Raw genomic sequence first — 17,455 nt, forward strand, 5'->3', positions numbered from 1 at the left:
CAGCTAAAAAGGACACCCCAAAACTGATTTTACGTGACAAAAATGAACTTTCCTGATTTGCGACAGACAGAATTCCACTAGCAAAAGACATATGAGTTAATATTCAACTATCCGCAGCTTGCTAGGGGGAAAAAAAATTCACTCTAGATAGTTACTGAAGATAGCAAAAATGTCTTTATAGCACAAGTTTTCTTCTTAAAGAAGAAACCAAGAGTAAATGATATGACTGCTCGAGCAAACTTTTTCAGTGAAAAAGTCCTTCGCTTAGAAAAAAGTACAAAAAAAACCACCTAAGAATACTAAGGATTTAATTCCTCACTATTTCAACTGAAAGGCAGTTGTAGACCTGGACAGTGCTACTATCCTTTGTGCCTCTCCAAGGCGTAGATGTCTCATGTAAAGAAAGTAAAATGCTCTCTGCTTTGAACTATTGCTCATCTGCCTGATGAAGTACACCCAGGCAAGGTAAGCTGAAGACATGACAACTCAGAGTAGCAATTTCTTTTGATAGAGTTACCTTTAGAGAGGTTATTGTTTTCTGTAAGATGTGAGGGGAAATAAGTGGAATCATCCCATCAGTCAAGTCCCTGGATAACAGCACAGTTGTTATTCCACATTAGTCTACTGGTGTATCTGGAAAGCATTAATCTGTCAAGGTGTAATATGAAGCATCTTCTAAAGCTTCTATGAAAAATTTCACATAATTTAACTATAAAAACATCCCAGAACTTAATTCCTCTCCTTGCTTACTTTCTCTTGCTGCTGAACTTCTGGTCTTCTCTCCCAGATTCCCCATTTCATATTTTTCTACCATGTCCGCAGCTTCCTTCTGATGATCTAGGAACATGCCTTTAAAATATTGAATTGAGACTTTGCGAAGGATAATGCACAAAAGCCAAAATGAATATATATGCACACTGTGCTAAGTGGGAGAAGAAAATCCTAGGACTTAAATTTTTAAATACATGCCATCATATCTCGCTAGCTCTGCTGCAGATATGTTACTGGCCCTAAGTCAGAAACTATATCAACAACCCTCTGAGTATATGCAGGCCATTTGCTTCACATGCATATATTACAAAGAGATTTGTTGGCTTTACATGCCCACTCATTTAGGAGGAACTTGTCATGAAAAAGGTTACATAAAAAAAAATAACACCCATTATTCTTATCTTGGGTCTTTGACAAATATTATGGCAAGAACACCACTGAGGTAGGAACTAATACATAGTTGTTTGCTACAATTTCTGCCATGAATTATGCTGCTAGTTAAGTTAAATAGAATATGCAGTTTGAAAAAAAAAAAGCCCATGTCTCAAAATGAAACTTTCACCCAGCAACATCTTATCTATGCTGGCTCAGAGTAAGATTGACATTCTGACTTCTTCATAAAAGGCGGTGAAGCCAAAGCTATCCACTGAATCAGAACTCCCACTCTCATTCTAAACAGTTGGTACTTTCCAGCTAATGACCAGTAGGAGAAACAGGAAATTACAGGTCTGTTCCATTTGCTCATCAGAATTCATTACAGCTAGCAACTGTATTAAGGTATACAAATAATATTAGAAACCCCGAAGTACAAGAGTCTAATTTGATATATTTGTAAAGCATCTCCAAAATAATACATACAGTGATACCAGAATTTTGTGACAACTCAGCAATACACCTTCTGTCGTTTTATCTCCCTAGAAAGACGCTACTATTGGAATGCTGAAAAGCTGGCAGAACTCCTCCCCTAAATGTCCTAAATACCAGTAAACATTAAGAGAATGACATCAGTATTTGCTACTTTAAAACTCCTATGTAAACCTTGCTGCGGAGCCAATTAAACGTCATTCCTTGAAACAGCTCAGGACACCTTTTTCCTTTTTTCCAAAACTACTCTTCACTTTTGATGTTTCATATTTCTCACCTCGTGAGAAAAGTCAGCATATTGTTTATGTCTCTTTCCACATCTATGAAATTAATTCAGTCCAACAGGGACAGCAGTCCTGTAACCCTACATAAATAGCGCTTGGGATCATTAACACCCGGCATAATCATGTGTTCCTTAAGACTTCTGTGTAAGTAAAAGTTAACTCGAGGAACTATATGAATGAGCAGTTTTCTTAGAAGTTGCTAGAGATAAAAAAAAATGGGACAATGCCAACTTTGTCTGTATTCAACAGGCACTGACAAGAAATTATTGTGTACCATAACCACCTCTTTTGTCCTCGTCTTCAGCACTGTTTATTTCCTCAGTCTGCATACACCGCTGTGATGTCACTTGGAAATCATTATTATAGCTGACAGACTAGCTGACTGATTTGGCTAAATCATCGTAAGCTTAAGACGATTAAAAAAGCTTTATATTGATTTAGCAATATAAGGGACTTTTAACCAGGTTAAAGAGCATCTCAACAAGGTGGTTGCATCAATTTAACTGATCCGTTTAGTGGCTGATCCTGTTAGATAGATGCATCAGTCTCACTGGATCACCTACTAAACAGATGAGTTAAATTGATACACCTCGTAGAGTACAGAAAATATGACTTGAAATGCACAACCTCCTCCACAGAGAAGAAAAAGAGTTATGGTAAGAAAGACTATTTTTACATTTCTCAGATTTTTATGCACATCCTCATTGTGTCTCAGGTTCCAAGTACTTTTCGGGCTGCCATATTTACTTGCAGAATTTCACAGGCAGCAATATGTGAGTGGGTGCCCTACAATTTTTCTAATACTTTGAGGAAGCAGTAGACCTATTGCACAGAGTGCACAGGTGATTGGTGTGAGCACCATAAACCTGTCACTTCCTGAACTTATCAGGCTTACTGTATGAGATATATCAAACTTCCAAGGAGGTTCACACTTTCAGCATATGTACTTCTTTTTTAAAAAAAAAAAAAAAAGCTCAGAATTTCCTTCACAGCCACCTCAGATATAAAAGTCCTCAAATTCCTTTCAGATGAAATTTCTGACCAGGTAAATAAAACATACGTTGAAAAAAATGGGCTTATTCCATCCCTATCATAAAACAGAATTTTACAATTCTCCCATTCATAAACATTAACACAGTGCTATGAATTACAAGTGATTTTACCCTAAAAATCCCAACAGACAAGGAGTAAGAGTAAGGCATAGCATATGAAAATAAGAATTTAAAATCAAGAAATACAGGAAACATCTCTACTTGTAATTTTCCCAAACTGTAAGAGAACCTACCCGAAACTCATTTTCAGACACTGCATGCTTGTCTAGGTCACTCTGTTCTGTTCCCCAGCAATTGTTTCCAAGAAACTGCCTGATACCTGGACAACAAGGCTTTTTCACTATCTGCAATTATTTTTTAATTGTGTATTCTTAGTATTGACAAAAGAAAATTTGTCATGCAGCAGGAGTGCAAGAAGTAGGTTCTTAATGGTTAATAACTCAGGATTTGTCACTTCACTCTCTTCAAGAGATTGCCCAGAAACCCATTGTTTCAGCTTCCAGCTTGTTTCCCATCAAATTACTATTAATCTACTCATAAATTATTACACAGTTGCTTCACAGCCTTGCAATACCAATTTTAAAGAAGAGTCTGTAACACTAGCTTTCGCATTTACAAAATGAACATGAGCACCAGTAAAATATGCAGTATGGATTAATAAAATTAAAATCCAACAAGAGTTTTCCCTCTCTAGTATAAACTCTGAAGACCCAGCAGCCTTTCTGCAGCTTCCTAAGATCCCATAACCATCACTTGCTAACGTGTCTTGCAACTTCAAACACATGAAAACACACTGCAAAGATGAAATAACCACCAACATACTTGGCATTTCCTAACAAATTTGACAAGATATATATCTATATATTTATACTTTATATATATACACACATTTTTTTTTTAAATTTTAGAGCAAGCCTCCACAGTCTTTAAATCAGTTTAAGGTTAAAACACAGGATGGCCTTCTAACTGTTTCAGAAAATGATAAACAAGCACATCTTCAGATAATAACTAACCACAGTGGTCTTTTGCCATTACTGGGTGAGCTGCTAATTAGTCAAAAAGAAATAAACTTTCATTGTAAGCTAAAAACACAAGGAAAAATAAGATTTGTATGGTGAGGGAAACAGTATTGAGCATAAGTCCATGTGAGAAAATCAGACCCATCAAAAAAGAAAAATTTAAGTATTCATTTAGTCCACTGAAGTAAATATAATCTAGAGATGAGCATTTACTTTTCCAAAATGTATCATGGAAATGAATAGCATGAAGGAAGTGCAGGCATTCTACATATCCGCTCCCTTATGCTGCACCAGGACCATTAAAACCACATGAATTATTTTGTCAAACTGCTTAGGAAGTTCAGAGATGGTCTTAAAATAGTAATTTATCTCAAACTTAGTATGAACGAGGCTACTTTATTCTCTTTAAACCTTAATTAGCTTACTTAAAATGTAAGTTGTGTTATCAAAGGTAATTAATCATATTGTAGGGTGGCATTTTTTGAGTTTTAAATTGACTTACATTCTGCTGCTTGGTATAATCTTGTGCCCGTCTCTAAACCATGTCACTTGCGGTCTTGGATAGCTGAGGATGTGCAGGAAATTCAGAACAGCAGCTTGTCCTTCAGTCACTGTTTTTCTCTGGTTTGTGTCCATGAAGTTTCCCATGTCTGCAAAGACAAAAATTACATTAAGTCCTGAAGTTCTTGTCTCACTCCCCATTTCATTTCAGCGGCCAGAAAAAGAAATACTTCTGCTTTACAATAGTCATTGATATTGCTACAATTAGTCAATATTACATGACATACCATGAGACATTGTTAATTAACACGGATCTGGGTGAGCAGTAAAGCACAAGGCAAAGCCAAGTGTTGCTAGTGCACGCAAGAAGTGCATCAGTAAGCAGTACAGAATGGCCACAGCATTCTTTTCAAATACCGAAGTGTTTTTAACCAAAAGTGACATTTTAATGCAGTTTTTGTTGGTTCTGTTGTTGTTTTCAATAAGTCCTTGTAGTATATAAAATAAATTCCTATTCAGTGCAAGAAAACACAATTGGTACATATAATTTGATGATTTCTTGTTCACCAAATATTTTTATCATAGCATCTTTCCCTCTATTCTACACAAATAAGCAGCTGCATCACCTGTAGTCAAATGAATGAATAGCCAGATCTGAGTAAGCCATTATACTCACATGCATATCAAAATAACAACTCTATAGTCATGTTGGTAGCAATTAGTTCTTCTGGCACTATACTACGATTCAAATAGGTCTTCGACATTTACAAAAGCATCAGTAGTATTAAACAGCAGCTTTTAGCAAAAATATTAATGGAAGAAAGAAAACAACAGTTGCAGAACCCGTCGCTGAAGGTTTCATTTCACAGACAAGTTCACGTATCTATGGAGTCCTTGTTAAAAATTCAGTGAATATTTTTTTTCTTGGGTTTCTTTTGCTTTTTGTATCTCATTTCTATCCATTAAAATAAGCACGGCTGTAGGCTCCTACTTATTCACCCTCCAAAGAACTTCTATGCATTTTAAATTTGCTTTAAACCAAGAAACCGATACACATGACTATTCTGGTTTCTGCCACTGAATTCTTTTGTTTTGTTTTTAGAGGCCACAGGATTCTTTACAAGCTCTTTGGGGCAGAGGGATACAAGCGACATGGAAACATAGAAGTACACTATCAGGTCTGTGGATCAAAGGAGATTAGAAGAGATGGAACAAAAGCAGGAATTAAAAACACATGGTATTTTACAGCTTTAATTATCTTTCTGATTTTCACGTTATTTATTCAGACATAAACATCATCGTATTTCCTCTGTTGCTCCTTATTTCTTACAACTGTAATCATATCATCTACTTGAAGTTTCAAACCACGTAGGTGGATCTAATTAACTTCCCTGTCATAGTTATTTTAGTCTTCACAATCCCAGAGTTTTAAGCCCATTCTGTAACTAAGATTTACTCAGCAATTTCCACACACATACCTGTTCCCATTCAGTTAAGTCATACATTAGCACGCACTAAGAACATTCTAAAAATTATTTAACAAGTTCCCTGCTGCTTCAGATATACAGGACAGGGAAAATACCTCAGATCTTTCTCAATCCACCTTATTCTTGTGCCTTACAATTTTTCACCAGAGATCTTAAGTTTCTTAAAGTGTATCAGCGAGCATTTTGTAGCCAGTGGCAAAAAATAGTTCATTTCCTGTAAACCCTTCTGAGTTAAACATGTAATACACAGTTCCTCGTAACTCTTAATAAGTGGGGATAAGCTGACTTGAGTGACCCCTTCTAATGCTACTTTCCAGTATGTTTTCAGAAATAAAGTAAAATTTGGTAAAATATCAGTTATTTTATTATGCCTACGTACCTTAAAACAATTAATTTAGATTGAAAATGTTAAAACACAATCACGTTGTGTCAGTAGCTACCCTGGCTATAGGAGAAAGGATGTTTAAAGCTGGCAGAACACTGGAATCCGTGTGAATAAAGTGCAAGTCTGACTGAAAAGTTTCACAACAGAAGCAATATAGGTCACTATAGGATCAAGATCAAAGATCTCCCAGGTCATATAAAATCTGCTTTGCTTTGTCTCAATGGCTTTGTCAGTGCAAATAAATAAATAAATAAGCTGCTTAACTCACAGAGAGAAGTCTTAAGAGACAGCTTTTTAGCCTTGTTCTCATTGCAGAACTACAAATTAAATGGGGGGAGGGCGGGTGGAATTTAAAAACCGAAAAGTAAACTATTACACTTCTTTCTCTCAAGAACCACCAAACACACACGCAAAAAAAAAAGCCTGGAGAAATAAAGCACTTGACTGAACACCTTTTCCTCATTCAGAAGGGAATGAAGCTGTCTTTTCAGAAGACAAAATTCTTGAGCAGCATCAAGGTAAACTATTCCTGCGCCGCCTCCTCCCCATCACTCCCACAAGCACTTCCTTAAGAACTGCTCCCTCTGCTCCACCACTACAACTGCAGTACAGCTGCGTGGGGAACCAGATGGGGGGCGGGAATGAATGATTTTAACAAACCCTACAATTTTTATTTTTCCAAGTATTGGAGAAATTTCTCAAGTCTACAGCTGCACAAACAAGCTTTCCAGCTCAGCCTAAAGGGATAATGCACTACACTGCAGTACAAGAGTGGGAAGGAGGAGGAGAAAACGAGGATGTTTCTCCAGTACTGGTGCCAGATTTTTTGTTCCCTGAAACTACACCTGTAGATGCACCTCCTGAGGCTTTCAGGCTAATCTAATGGCAGTCTGTGATAGAAGGAAAAGGACCTCACACTCACCTTTCCTCTTCCTTCTTGCTCCATCTTTCCCCACTGCTCCCTTCTTGCTCCATCTTTCCTGTTGGAGCTCCCCACCCCATTCACAGCTGCCTCACTTGTACCAGCTTTCACTAGATCCTCTATGATACAATCCACTAAAGATGAAAAATATTCTGAGAATTATCTCCAAGGGTCTGACACATGTCAGACAAGATCACTAAAAGAGGAGCATGCAGCAAGGGCATAAGGGGTGGGAGAAGGCAGAGGAAGAAAATCCCATTCTGACAGCAGAGAATTTTTACATTAGTATCTCTGAAACAATACCACTGAGAGATCAAACATCAAATTATGTGACTATATCTGTAATATCAGTAATTTACTGCAATACAGTAAGTTAGTGAACGACACCAAAACTTACATAGTACCAATTGGAACTATTTTATTTTAAAGCACAGAAAATTCCACGTAACTTCCCTCATGACACAGTTAATAACTTGCATCAGCTCCTTGGAACTTTTTTCTAATAATTCAATTTAACTGAACTCCACTTTGTCAAGACATTTACTACCACTGAATTTTCATTTATTGACACAGAGGATGAGAAATTTGATCCCACGTATCAGATTGCTAACATCCAGGATAGAAAACTGTCTCTCAATTTATTTTTTTAAAAGACTAAGGCCGAATTTTATTATTACTGTTTCCAGTAAATAATGAAATAATAAGTCTGCTTGGGGAAGAGACTTTAATGTTTGGTTAGCAAGGTTTTGGCTACGAAACATGTACTTTTGTAACATAAAAGTTATGATCTGAAATCTTCATAGAGCTGTCCACCACACTGTTCTCTTTCGGATATCCTCTCCTGTCTGCTGGGCTTTTGTTTTTGATTATTGTGTGCTATATGGCCTTTGTTAATCCCTGCACATTGGAGAAAGACATAATATTTTTCACTCGTCCTACAACTGTCTCCACATCATCTCATTTTGATGGCTTGGAAGAGTTTAAATCTTCCTCAAAGAACTAATATTGCATCGTTTTCTGTTTGTTTCCCAGAAGATAACTACAGTGAATATGAAACTTCTTGTAAATATAGTAATTTTAAAAATTAATTTTATATCCAATATGTTTTTGAACTAGCAAATTTAATTGGAACATTGTTTTTTACCCACAGAGTCAGTTAGCTAATGCATGACAGAAAAACATCCATTCAAACCTACATGCCACCTGAACTTCAGATCTTCTTTGCAGCAATGCCCCCATCCTGTTTCGTACAACGCATTGATAAAAGCCTGCATCGGACCTCTGCAAAGCTGGGATGATGTACCTGCAAGACAAAAGTACAGAATTACAACCCTCTTCTTACCTGCAGATCAATGCTACTTTCTGTGGCATTTCTTATTGTTCCTTTAATACTTTACACATTGTCTGAAAGGCATATTGTATTTTATCTTATGAGTTGTAGTCACATAGTATCTGGTCTATGGCCACGATATTATCTGTACTGTATCAAACTAAAAATACTTGAAATGCATTTAAAAACCCTGTCTTAAGAACTACATTTAATAAGTACTAATTAGTCTCCACAATTTTTCTTGAAATATAAACTTAAATGTTTTGCTTGGTTTCATCTGCCCTCATTCAAAAGGCAAAGAATGCCTGGTATTTTATTTAGAGCTGGTACAAGAAGACTGCCATCTAAATGGAAGCAACAGGAAACCTCACAAAAAATATCAAAGCTCTCCAATGAAAAAAGGTTTTTACTACACTGTGTGACCAGTGTAACTCAGAAGAGCACTGGAAAAGACACGGTGCCCTGTACATTATATTTGTTTTGCCCTTCAGTATCCTTAAAAAGTCACTTATTCTGCTAATGCTCACCTTCTTCATTCAACTATATCTGATTACCTAACACGAAAATGAGCTGATAGGCACAGTTTTAATGTGAATAAAACACATGAATAATATAGATAATCCTGCATTAAACAAACATTAATCAAAGCACATATTCCCCCTGGTCACCTTCTGGAGATATTATGGTAGGATTAATGAAAGTCTTTATGAAAAGATAAGGGAAAATAATACTGCTGAATTTTAATCTTTGAAATTTAATTCCACTAAAAGAAAGGATCTCTTCCCATACTCACACATACTATAGCCACCCACATACAGAGCTAATATGTGAACAGGATCAGACAGAATAAAAACAAAGGATATACAAGAAATCTACTTTAAGTGATAAGTGAAGTCTGTAATCACTGCATTATAATTACAATCAAAGATATTACAGCAAATAGGTCAGACAACCTAAAACGGCAAATAAAACAGAGCCCAACAAATTTCACCGATGTGATACATTGAAAACCCTGACTCCCTAGGAGCAATTATAGGCAATTACATCGTCTGTCTGCACGGGTGCCTAAGCTGACTCCTGCTGACCTGCTTTGGAGCAACCAGCAAATTTTCTTTAGTGATTACAACAATTTGTACTGGGAAGAGAAGGAAGACTCAAACCAGTGCTCTGTTAGGGAGCAGCAAGCCAGACAATCAGCACACAAACACTCGCCGTCCAGTGAGAATACAGAACTGAATTAGCCATGTTGCCTCAACTGATGAGTGTGACATAAGAAACACAAAACAGGTGAAAATACAGGGCATAGGATAGAAATAAACACAACAGAAGGCTTCCTAAATTTCTTCCAAAATCATTTCCTTCTCTGCCAGGCAGATGACTGCTGCAAAGCATCGCTAGCCAAAAAATAACATTTAAAGATTCTGACAAATATCGACGATTCTTCGTAACAGTTAATTTTACCACAGTTTATAGCTTTACAAGCTTTTCTTCCTCCCATAAAGACTTGGTATTGTACTTGGCTAACATTTATTCTTCTGTTTGTCTATTAAATGGAGCCAAAACTAAAGGCTTCTTTCTTTGCTATTCATCTGCACCAAGACATAACGCAGAGTTCGTTTTTCTGCTATTAGGACAAAACAACTCAATTAGATCAGAAGTATCTTACATTGGTTTTCTTTTGTGACTTATTAATGTTTCAGCAGGAAACATTCTTAATACTTAGCCTAAAGAAAAGAAAAATCTTTTAGCAGGAACACTTTTAGGAGCTTACAGTGAAAATCCCATCTGTGCTGGCAATTCCAGCACAGCCCAAGCCTGCTGAGCACTGGGCTTCGCAGTGCACCCACCAGCCAGTGCCGTGCAGGTAAGGCAAGCAAATGGGCACGCACTGGAAAACGGTCTTGGAAATTGGATGATTTCCATTTTTTTCTGGGTAATTGTACAATGGGATACGGGCAGATTGTCAAAGAAAAAAGGACAAGAGCTTGACAAAGATTTTGGAAGGGTGCTGTAAAAGGTAAGAAGCAACAAGGAGGAAAGTAGCGTGACCTCTAAGGAAAGAAGTAAAAGGAAGTGAAAAAGGTTTGACTGGTGCATGGCTCTTGTTTGAGATGAGAGAGAAGAATGCTGAATGAACCGGCATACAAATATGATGCCGGTCAGATACTTTTAAGTAGCTTGCAAAGGAGGTGCGCTACTGCTTAGACATAACATTGGTTTCTTAAGCTCAATTAAATTAATATCCTCGGGCCACAACAGCAAATAAGGAAGATGTCTTCGGTCCAGAACTTAATTCCAAAGGAAAAAAATGGAAGAAAGTCACTGCCTGAACTTTGAACACTCTTAAATTATAGACACAACCAAAATTGCTACTTCAGTCAGCAATATTGATTTGTTTTCATTACATGCATCTCAGATCACAACGAACGTATAAGGTTGTTTTATAAATTCTTAATAGAAACTAGTGCATGCACAGTCACTATAAAAGCCAGGCTATGTGCATAATCAGCATCATTTACAAAGAAAAGCTGTTCATTCAGGGTCACCGATGTCAAAATGCAAAGACTCCAATTAGTTCTTTACTCACTTGGTGTGTTATAATAAGCTTTGGATATTTCCAGCCTATTACAATATAGACATTACTTTAACTAAGACACACTAAGTAATATCAATTACTGAAAATCTTTGATCGATGATTCAACTTGTAGCAGAAGTCACTTACACAGGAAAGATTCATGCATTTAAACAGAGTATTTACCTAAGAGCTGCAGAACAAACTATTACGGGGTCAAAGTTCAACTTTTGCAACTGGAATTTTTATGTCTAAGCATATTCGTTCTTTGCTTTAATTCATCCTAATGCACCTATGCCATGTACACTTTCTTGGAAACTTAAAATCTTTGCACGGCCACAGAATCAAGACCCTGTTTGGCTATTCTCTGGCTGTGGTGAGGAGCTACAAATTACTACTGGGGTTGCAACGTCTAAATTAGTATTTTATGACAATGCTATTTATTATTGAAAATTAGTAGTTTACCATCTTTTTAGTCACCTCTATAGCAGATGTTTTAATTACAAATGGAAAAGAGAACATAAAAAATGGAAAATGAATAGCTTGTAGCATGAGCCTCATGTTCACCTGATGTAAAATCCAACGACAAGAAACAAGGTAATGTATTCAGATCTGTACACATACAGCTTAGGAAAGGTGATCCAATACACTAACTTATACTGCAATGCACAGTTAAATTAAAAATTTTGGATCTTGATGAGCTTATTGGAGATGTACACTTACATAATAAGAACCACAAGACTGATCTCAGTTTCAAAATCTCATACATGATTATTCATATTTTTTCCTGCTATCGTGAGATGTGCGTCTCTCGGACTAGCACACCAACAAAGCTCAAATTCTAGCCTTTGCTTCTTGTTATCACCCCATGATCGTGTGTTTCGCCCTCCCACACAGTTTCTTTCTGTTACTTTCTCAGCACTTTACAAGGATAAGAGCTGTTGTCAGCTCCTTCTACCAAGAAACTGCAATAGACTCTGCTATTGTTGCTCAAAACAACAGTGGCATTTATCCCAAATGATGTTCAAACGCTGTGATTAATTGGGCTATTAGAGATTTTGTTTGTTTTCTAAGAAGTATTCACAAATCTCTTCTATAAATTGAACACCACCCCATTGCGTGTGTATGGCTTATTTTGAGGTATCAGCATATCCCAAGGCTTGAAAACAGCAACCATTAATTGACGCCATTATTCAGGACTGTGTTCTCAACTAAATCAAGTGTTGAATTTTTAGGGAAGTTCAGACACAACTGTACATTTTGTTGGAAATGGTTGCTCAGTATTTTATATGCTAAACATCCCCCAAACATTTTAAAATGCTGTTTAAGGGATTTTTTGCTACTGTTCTGTAAATGTAAATAATGTAGAAGATAAATTTTCAAAATTGTAATGCAATGTTAGTTAAGAAAATTAATCATGGACTAGCTCATGTAACTATATGGAACTTTTTACCATTATCCATATTCTTGGACTAGTCTACACTGTAATTTCTTTTTATAGTTGTGGAACTCAATGTTTCCCTACCTTTAGTAATTATTTTGCTTATATGCAGTATTTGGCTTGCTTCACTAATAACAAGTGTTATTACCAGGGTTCTGTCACATACCTGCCCCTTATAACTTCTGAATCCACTAGCTAATTTCAACAAAATTTGAAAGATGCACAGAAGCTGCATAAATATTAGATTTCTACAAGATTATGCAAATAAGCACTTGCATAGGGGAGGCCCAGTTAATGCTCCCACTAAGGAAAAGGCAGACAAAACTTGGCTGTTCCACACTTTGATGTTTGGCCAGCCATCTGCTGCCTATCAACAAAAACGTAGCTCAAATTAGCCACAGCATGCTTTTTCTCCTACCTGATGGGACGTGCTAAGGAATGGGGAGGGAGTCATTGAGGTCCAGGGAACAAAGTGCATAATCACAAAAGAAAAGTTTCCTAAACCAGAAGGCTTACACTTTCTCAGAAGTGAAACTGAAAGTTACATACAGAGTTTAAGATAGACCATGCTCTTTTTTCTTTTATCTTGCTTAAAATAATAAATAATCCCATTGAGGTTAGTTCTCTACAAGAACAGGTAGCATACCATATGTAACATTTAGCCAATGCTTGCCCTGCTTTCAGCATGCTATGCTTGGTCTACAAGGTAGAGAAGCAAGGTTTCTAGAGTAGCAAACAAATTAAAATGACAAACTTTTTTTTGATTCTGAACAAAAGAGTCCTTATTTTTAATGAACACCGTCTAACCAAAAGCTTCAAGGGATATGCCTGCTCTTTATTTTGAGTATAAATTTTCATAACCAGCAAAAAGCTTTTTTGGTACTTAAAATATTTTGTGTTAGAATCTTTATTTTAGAGTGTTAAATATTGTTTTTAAGTAAAGGAAATTCCCTCATAGAGATCATATCCATATATGAAAAATGGTCTTCATGATAAGAAAACATTATCAATATGTTAGTATTTACAAAAGTGCTTTAAGATACTGTAGTTTGTCTACAATTACACTTAGAGAAGGCTATGATATGGCTTTTATTTACTTGTATTCACTGGAGTAGGCAGTTATTTCGCTGTCATTATGCAACCACTTGAATTCCAAGGGCCAGCTGCCTTCAGCAAGGCACGTAAGTACAAGTCGGTTTCCTTCCAAGTGTATCTGGGGCAAGCCTGGTTCTGTCTTGAAGTATGGTGCAACATCATCTGAAACAGAGACAAAAGAGTTTTGTAAGTTGAGTACAGTAAAAAGCACTAATATTGAGCTCATTTTTTCTCAAAATGAGCAATAAGAGAGACGACATGACTCAGTAGTTAAGGCTTAATTATTATTATAATTAAGCTTTCTAAACTAAAAAAACCATAGTTCACAAGTGTGGAAGATCTTAAGAACCTCGGTCCTTGGTACATATTTAGAACGAAGTGCCCACTCAGACAAGTTTTTGTGCATGTTTAGTAATTATACTTGAGATATTTCAGCATTGTCTACCGCAGCAATCTGATAGGCATGTTTGCTGCCTTCCCCCCTCCCACCCCCTTCCTCTGCGAGGATTAAACCCACTCAGAAGTTTTTATTTTTTTTGTAGAAACCACAGGAGTAATTTTGGAGAGGAATGTTTATCACAGCAGGAGAAGTCTCACAGTAAATGAGGAATTTGGATAGGAAAAAAAGAGTTTAGAACAGAAGACCTCAAAGAATTGCAAGATTAATGTGTTTTTCAGTGTTATTGCTAACCAAAATGCATTAAATTATATTACCCAAAACCACGAACAGATTTTCTATTAGGGTACTTTAATAATGTTCAGGGGTCACATGTGGTCCCGAACTCTTGTGAATCACAAATGTTCAAAATACCCCAAGCAGCAAAATTCTCAATTCTTAAACTGCCATACATCCACTAAAAGGCAGATTTAACACAATCCAACAGCTGTTGGAGACTCACTCCTTATTCAGCTCTGGAGGATCAAGGTCTTCATACCTCAGGCCTGAAGTTTGTGCTTGTAACCATTAGAAATGTAGATTAATATAAAAATTTACAAATGCATCCTGTCATCAAAAAGAACATTCACGTGTAAAAATACCTAAGTGTTAGGTTCAAGGTCAGAGATGTAATGCATAATAATAAAAAACAATATTACGGGCTGCCCAGAGGTTGGGGAGTCTCCCTCCTTGGAGACTCCACGAGGCCCCTGGACTTGGTGCTGGGCACCTGCTCTGGGTGGCCCCAAGGGAGCAGGGTTGGAGCAGAGGGACCCAGAGGTCCCTGCCAGCCCCAGCCCTTCAGGGGATAATTAAAAGGTAGCATCAATCTTACACAGCCCGGCTGGGTTTTATACGGTTTTACGTATTTGCTCTATCATGTGAATACCTCTAAATTCATTGGAGCAGCTGTTAGAGGACAGGCTAAGGTATGTTACACTTGCCCACTTCAGTGTTAATTCAGATTAATTTCTTAAATTAATCTTTTCATCATGCAGGACAGAAGAATACACTAAGTGTATAAATTAAATGGTATCCTAAAAGTAAGAAGAAAAATATGGCTCTCTAGAGGTGATTACTACTATTTATTAATACTAATGAGTTAGTTTCCACTTGAACTTCTTTTTTTTTTCATTTTTTCCACTGAAAAATAGTTAAGAAATTAATAATTTCACAATTAAGACCACCTCTTGATTTGACTTGCAAAGACAAATTATCTCACTAGTTTAGGATAGTTACTTCTGTACAAAAAAAAAACATTAACATCTTAGAGCAATACTTTCAAAACTATTACACACAATCTGACTATAACACACCTAATTAGCTAAATTAAAGAATGTATTTTGAGGTAATGTCCTTTTCAGTCTTGAAGCATTTTAAACAATTTATCTTCCAAACAAATTAATTGATAATGGAGATCACTAATATATTTTTTTTATTGGATATACAGGAAACAATGAAAATTGAACACGAAAGAATAGAAACAGTTCCAAAATGGCAGATATTCCGAGGCTAACCAGTGAGATGAAATTCTGCAAAGCTTTTTTTTTTTAAACTGTAAATATTTTTTATGCTTAGTCTCAATTCTCACACTTCTCTAGCTAGTAATAACAACCAATATTTTAAAAACTCTGTAACGAAAAATGAAGCTAAACAACAGTAGTACAAAAAGGTAATTTCACCCAGAACAAAACAAATTTTTCCCTTTTTAAAAAAAAGTGATTGAAGTATTGTACGTAATACAATCATTATTGGAACAATTTATACGCCTTTTTTAGTCTCCAAATAAAATTTTCACATCGAAATTTCTAAACAAGCAGGGAAGCGATTAATCTTTCCAGAGGCTTCAAGTATACTTTTGGGAGTCCCCCAAGGGAGTTACGAGACAGACTCAATAATCATACGCTCGCCAGATGAAAGGTGCCAGGCTTCCTTGTGGAGATGAAAAGACAGTGGCAGAGAGTTGTTCTCATACCTAGGGGAGAGGGTTGTTACAGGAGTTTCCACAAGTCCTACAGCACAGAGTCCAACTGCTGAGCTGAAATGATGAGCACTGAGTTTGCTAAAAACAGTTATACGCACCTGCTAGTATACCAAGGCCGATGAAATGAGCTCATTAAGTTATTCCTTCCTGAAGAAAGCTGAGCCGTTCAGTGAGATCACAACGAAGCTGGTACCTGCACTATAAACCTCTGCCCAAGTAACCTGTTTATCCTCTTCAACATGGATTTTCAAGACCCAAACAGCACAGAATCTTTCATTATTTCACTCAAAATTACCCACTTACTCATTCCACCTTATGTTTTTCTAAGAACAAATGATTTACTTGAAGACAAAGACTGCTGCCCACGGCTCCGTCATTCAGTCCTGCCACCACAACTCAAACGATGCCAAGTCAGCGATGTTGCAACCCACTCAGAGCTCTCTCCCATTTGAACTACCACGATCAGGCTGGCACTACATGAAAATGGTTCTCAAAATTCAATCCAATTCTGTTAGAAAGTAAAATTTAATAGACCTACAGGAATATTTTGATAAAGAATATGGCATGCTTTATGAATTACCCCAGCTCTCTGGAAGATTTACTTAAAGCCTTGAAGTAATTTTATCTCCTAATCTTTTACTCCCGAATTTCTCATCAATCACATAGCATCAGTTTATCAAATTCAATTATGCAATCCGAGCTCACTAAATACTCACTGAAAGCAGAAATGAAAGTAAAATACTGGGCATGAAGAAATGTGGCAGTAAAGCTTTGATGACTTTGGCATTTCTACAGCTCTGCACAGATAGAAGATCAAAATGACGTTACAATAAGCTCTGCGTTACACTCTGAGCTGCAAGGGTAAGCAGAATTGTAACTGGACCTACAAGTTGAGCTGTTATAGACCATCACAAGGAAATGGGAAAATTAACAGGAAAAATGAAAGCCGTTTCAAAAAGAAAACTGTGGGAAAGGAGGAACTGGCTATGGGATGGAAGATAAGCGCTTCATTTAACAGTATCATGAGATACTTGGACTTTATAAATATAGGAAGGTCTCACTTCAGCCTAACCTTGGCCAATCAATAGTTTAGAAGCCATAAGAGCATCTCTTAACTCTCATTCTCTTGAAAGATGGAGCAAACAGATTAGAAAAAGTGCATTCGAGTCCTAGAAACAGGAGTAATAAAATATCGGAATTAGGGTTCTTAGCTAAAAGATTTTTTATCCCTGCAAAAAGGCAAACATTCACATTGTATGCTGTTGGTTTCCTCTGAACACGTGAGGGTTAACACTTCCAGTCTCTCTGGCTC

General features: G+C 36.7%; 1 protein-coding gene across 5 annotated transcripts in view; it reads right to left on the reverse strand.

The window, feature by feature from the left end:
• The window catches only part of SDK1 (sidekick cell adhesion molecule 1), a 393,312-nt gene that overhangs the window by 267,548 nt on the left and 108,309 nt on the right, over positions 1-17,455 (reverse strand). For all 5 annotated transcript variants that reach the window (XM_048061197.2, XM_048061189.2, XM_048061203.2 and 2 more), the window contains 3 exons: positions 13,726-13,885; positions 8,482-8,588; positions 4,493-4,640 (listed from right to left, as the gene is read on the reverse strand). In XM_048061197.2, coding sequence (XP_047917154.2) covers positions 4,493-4,640; positions 8,482-8,588; positions 13,726-13,885 — 415 coding nt within the window. The remainder of the gene's footprint in view (positions 1-4,492; positions 4,641-8,481; positions 8,589-13,725; positions 13,886-17,455) is intronic.

This window comes from Anser cygnoides, chromosome 15, assembly GCF_040182565.1.
Source record: "Anser cygnoides isolate HZ-2024a breed goose chromosome 15, Taihu_goose_T2T_genome, whole genome shotgun sequence".
NCBI classification, from domain to species: Eukaryota; Metazoa; Chordata; class Aves; order Anseriformes; family Anatidae; genus Anser; species Anser cygnoides.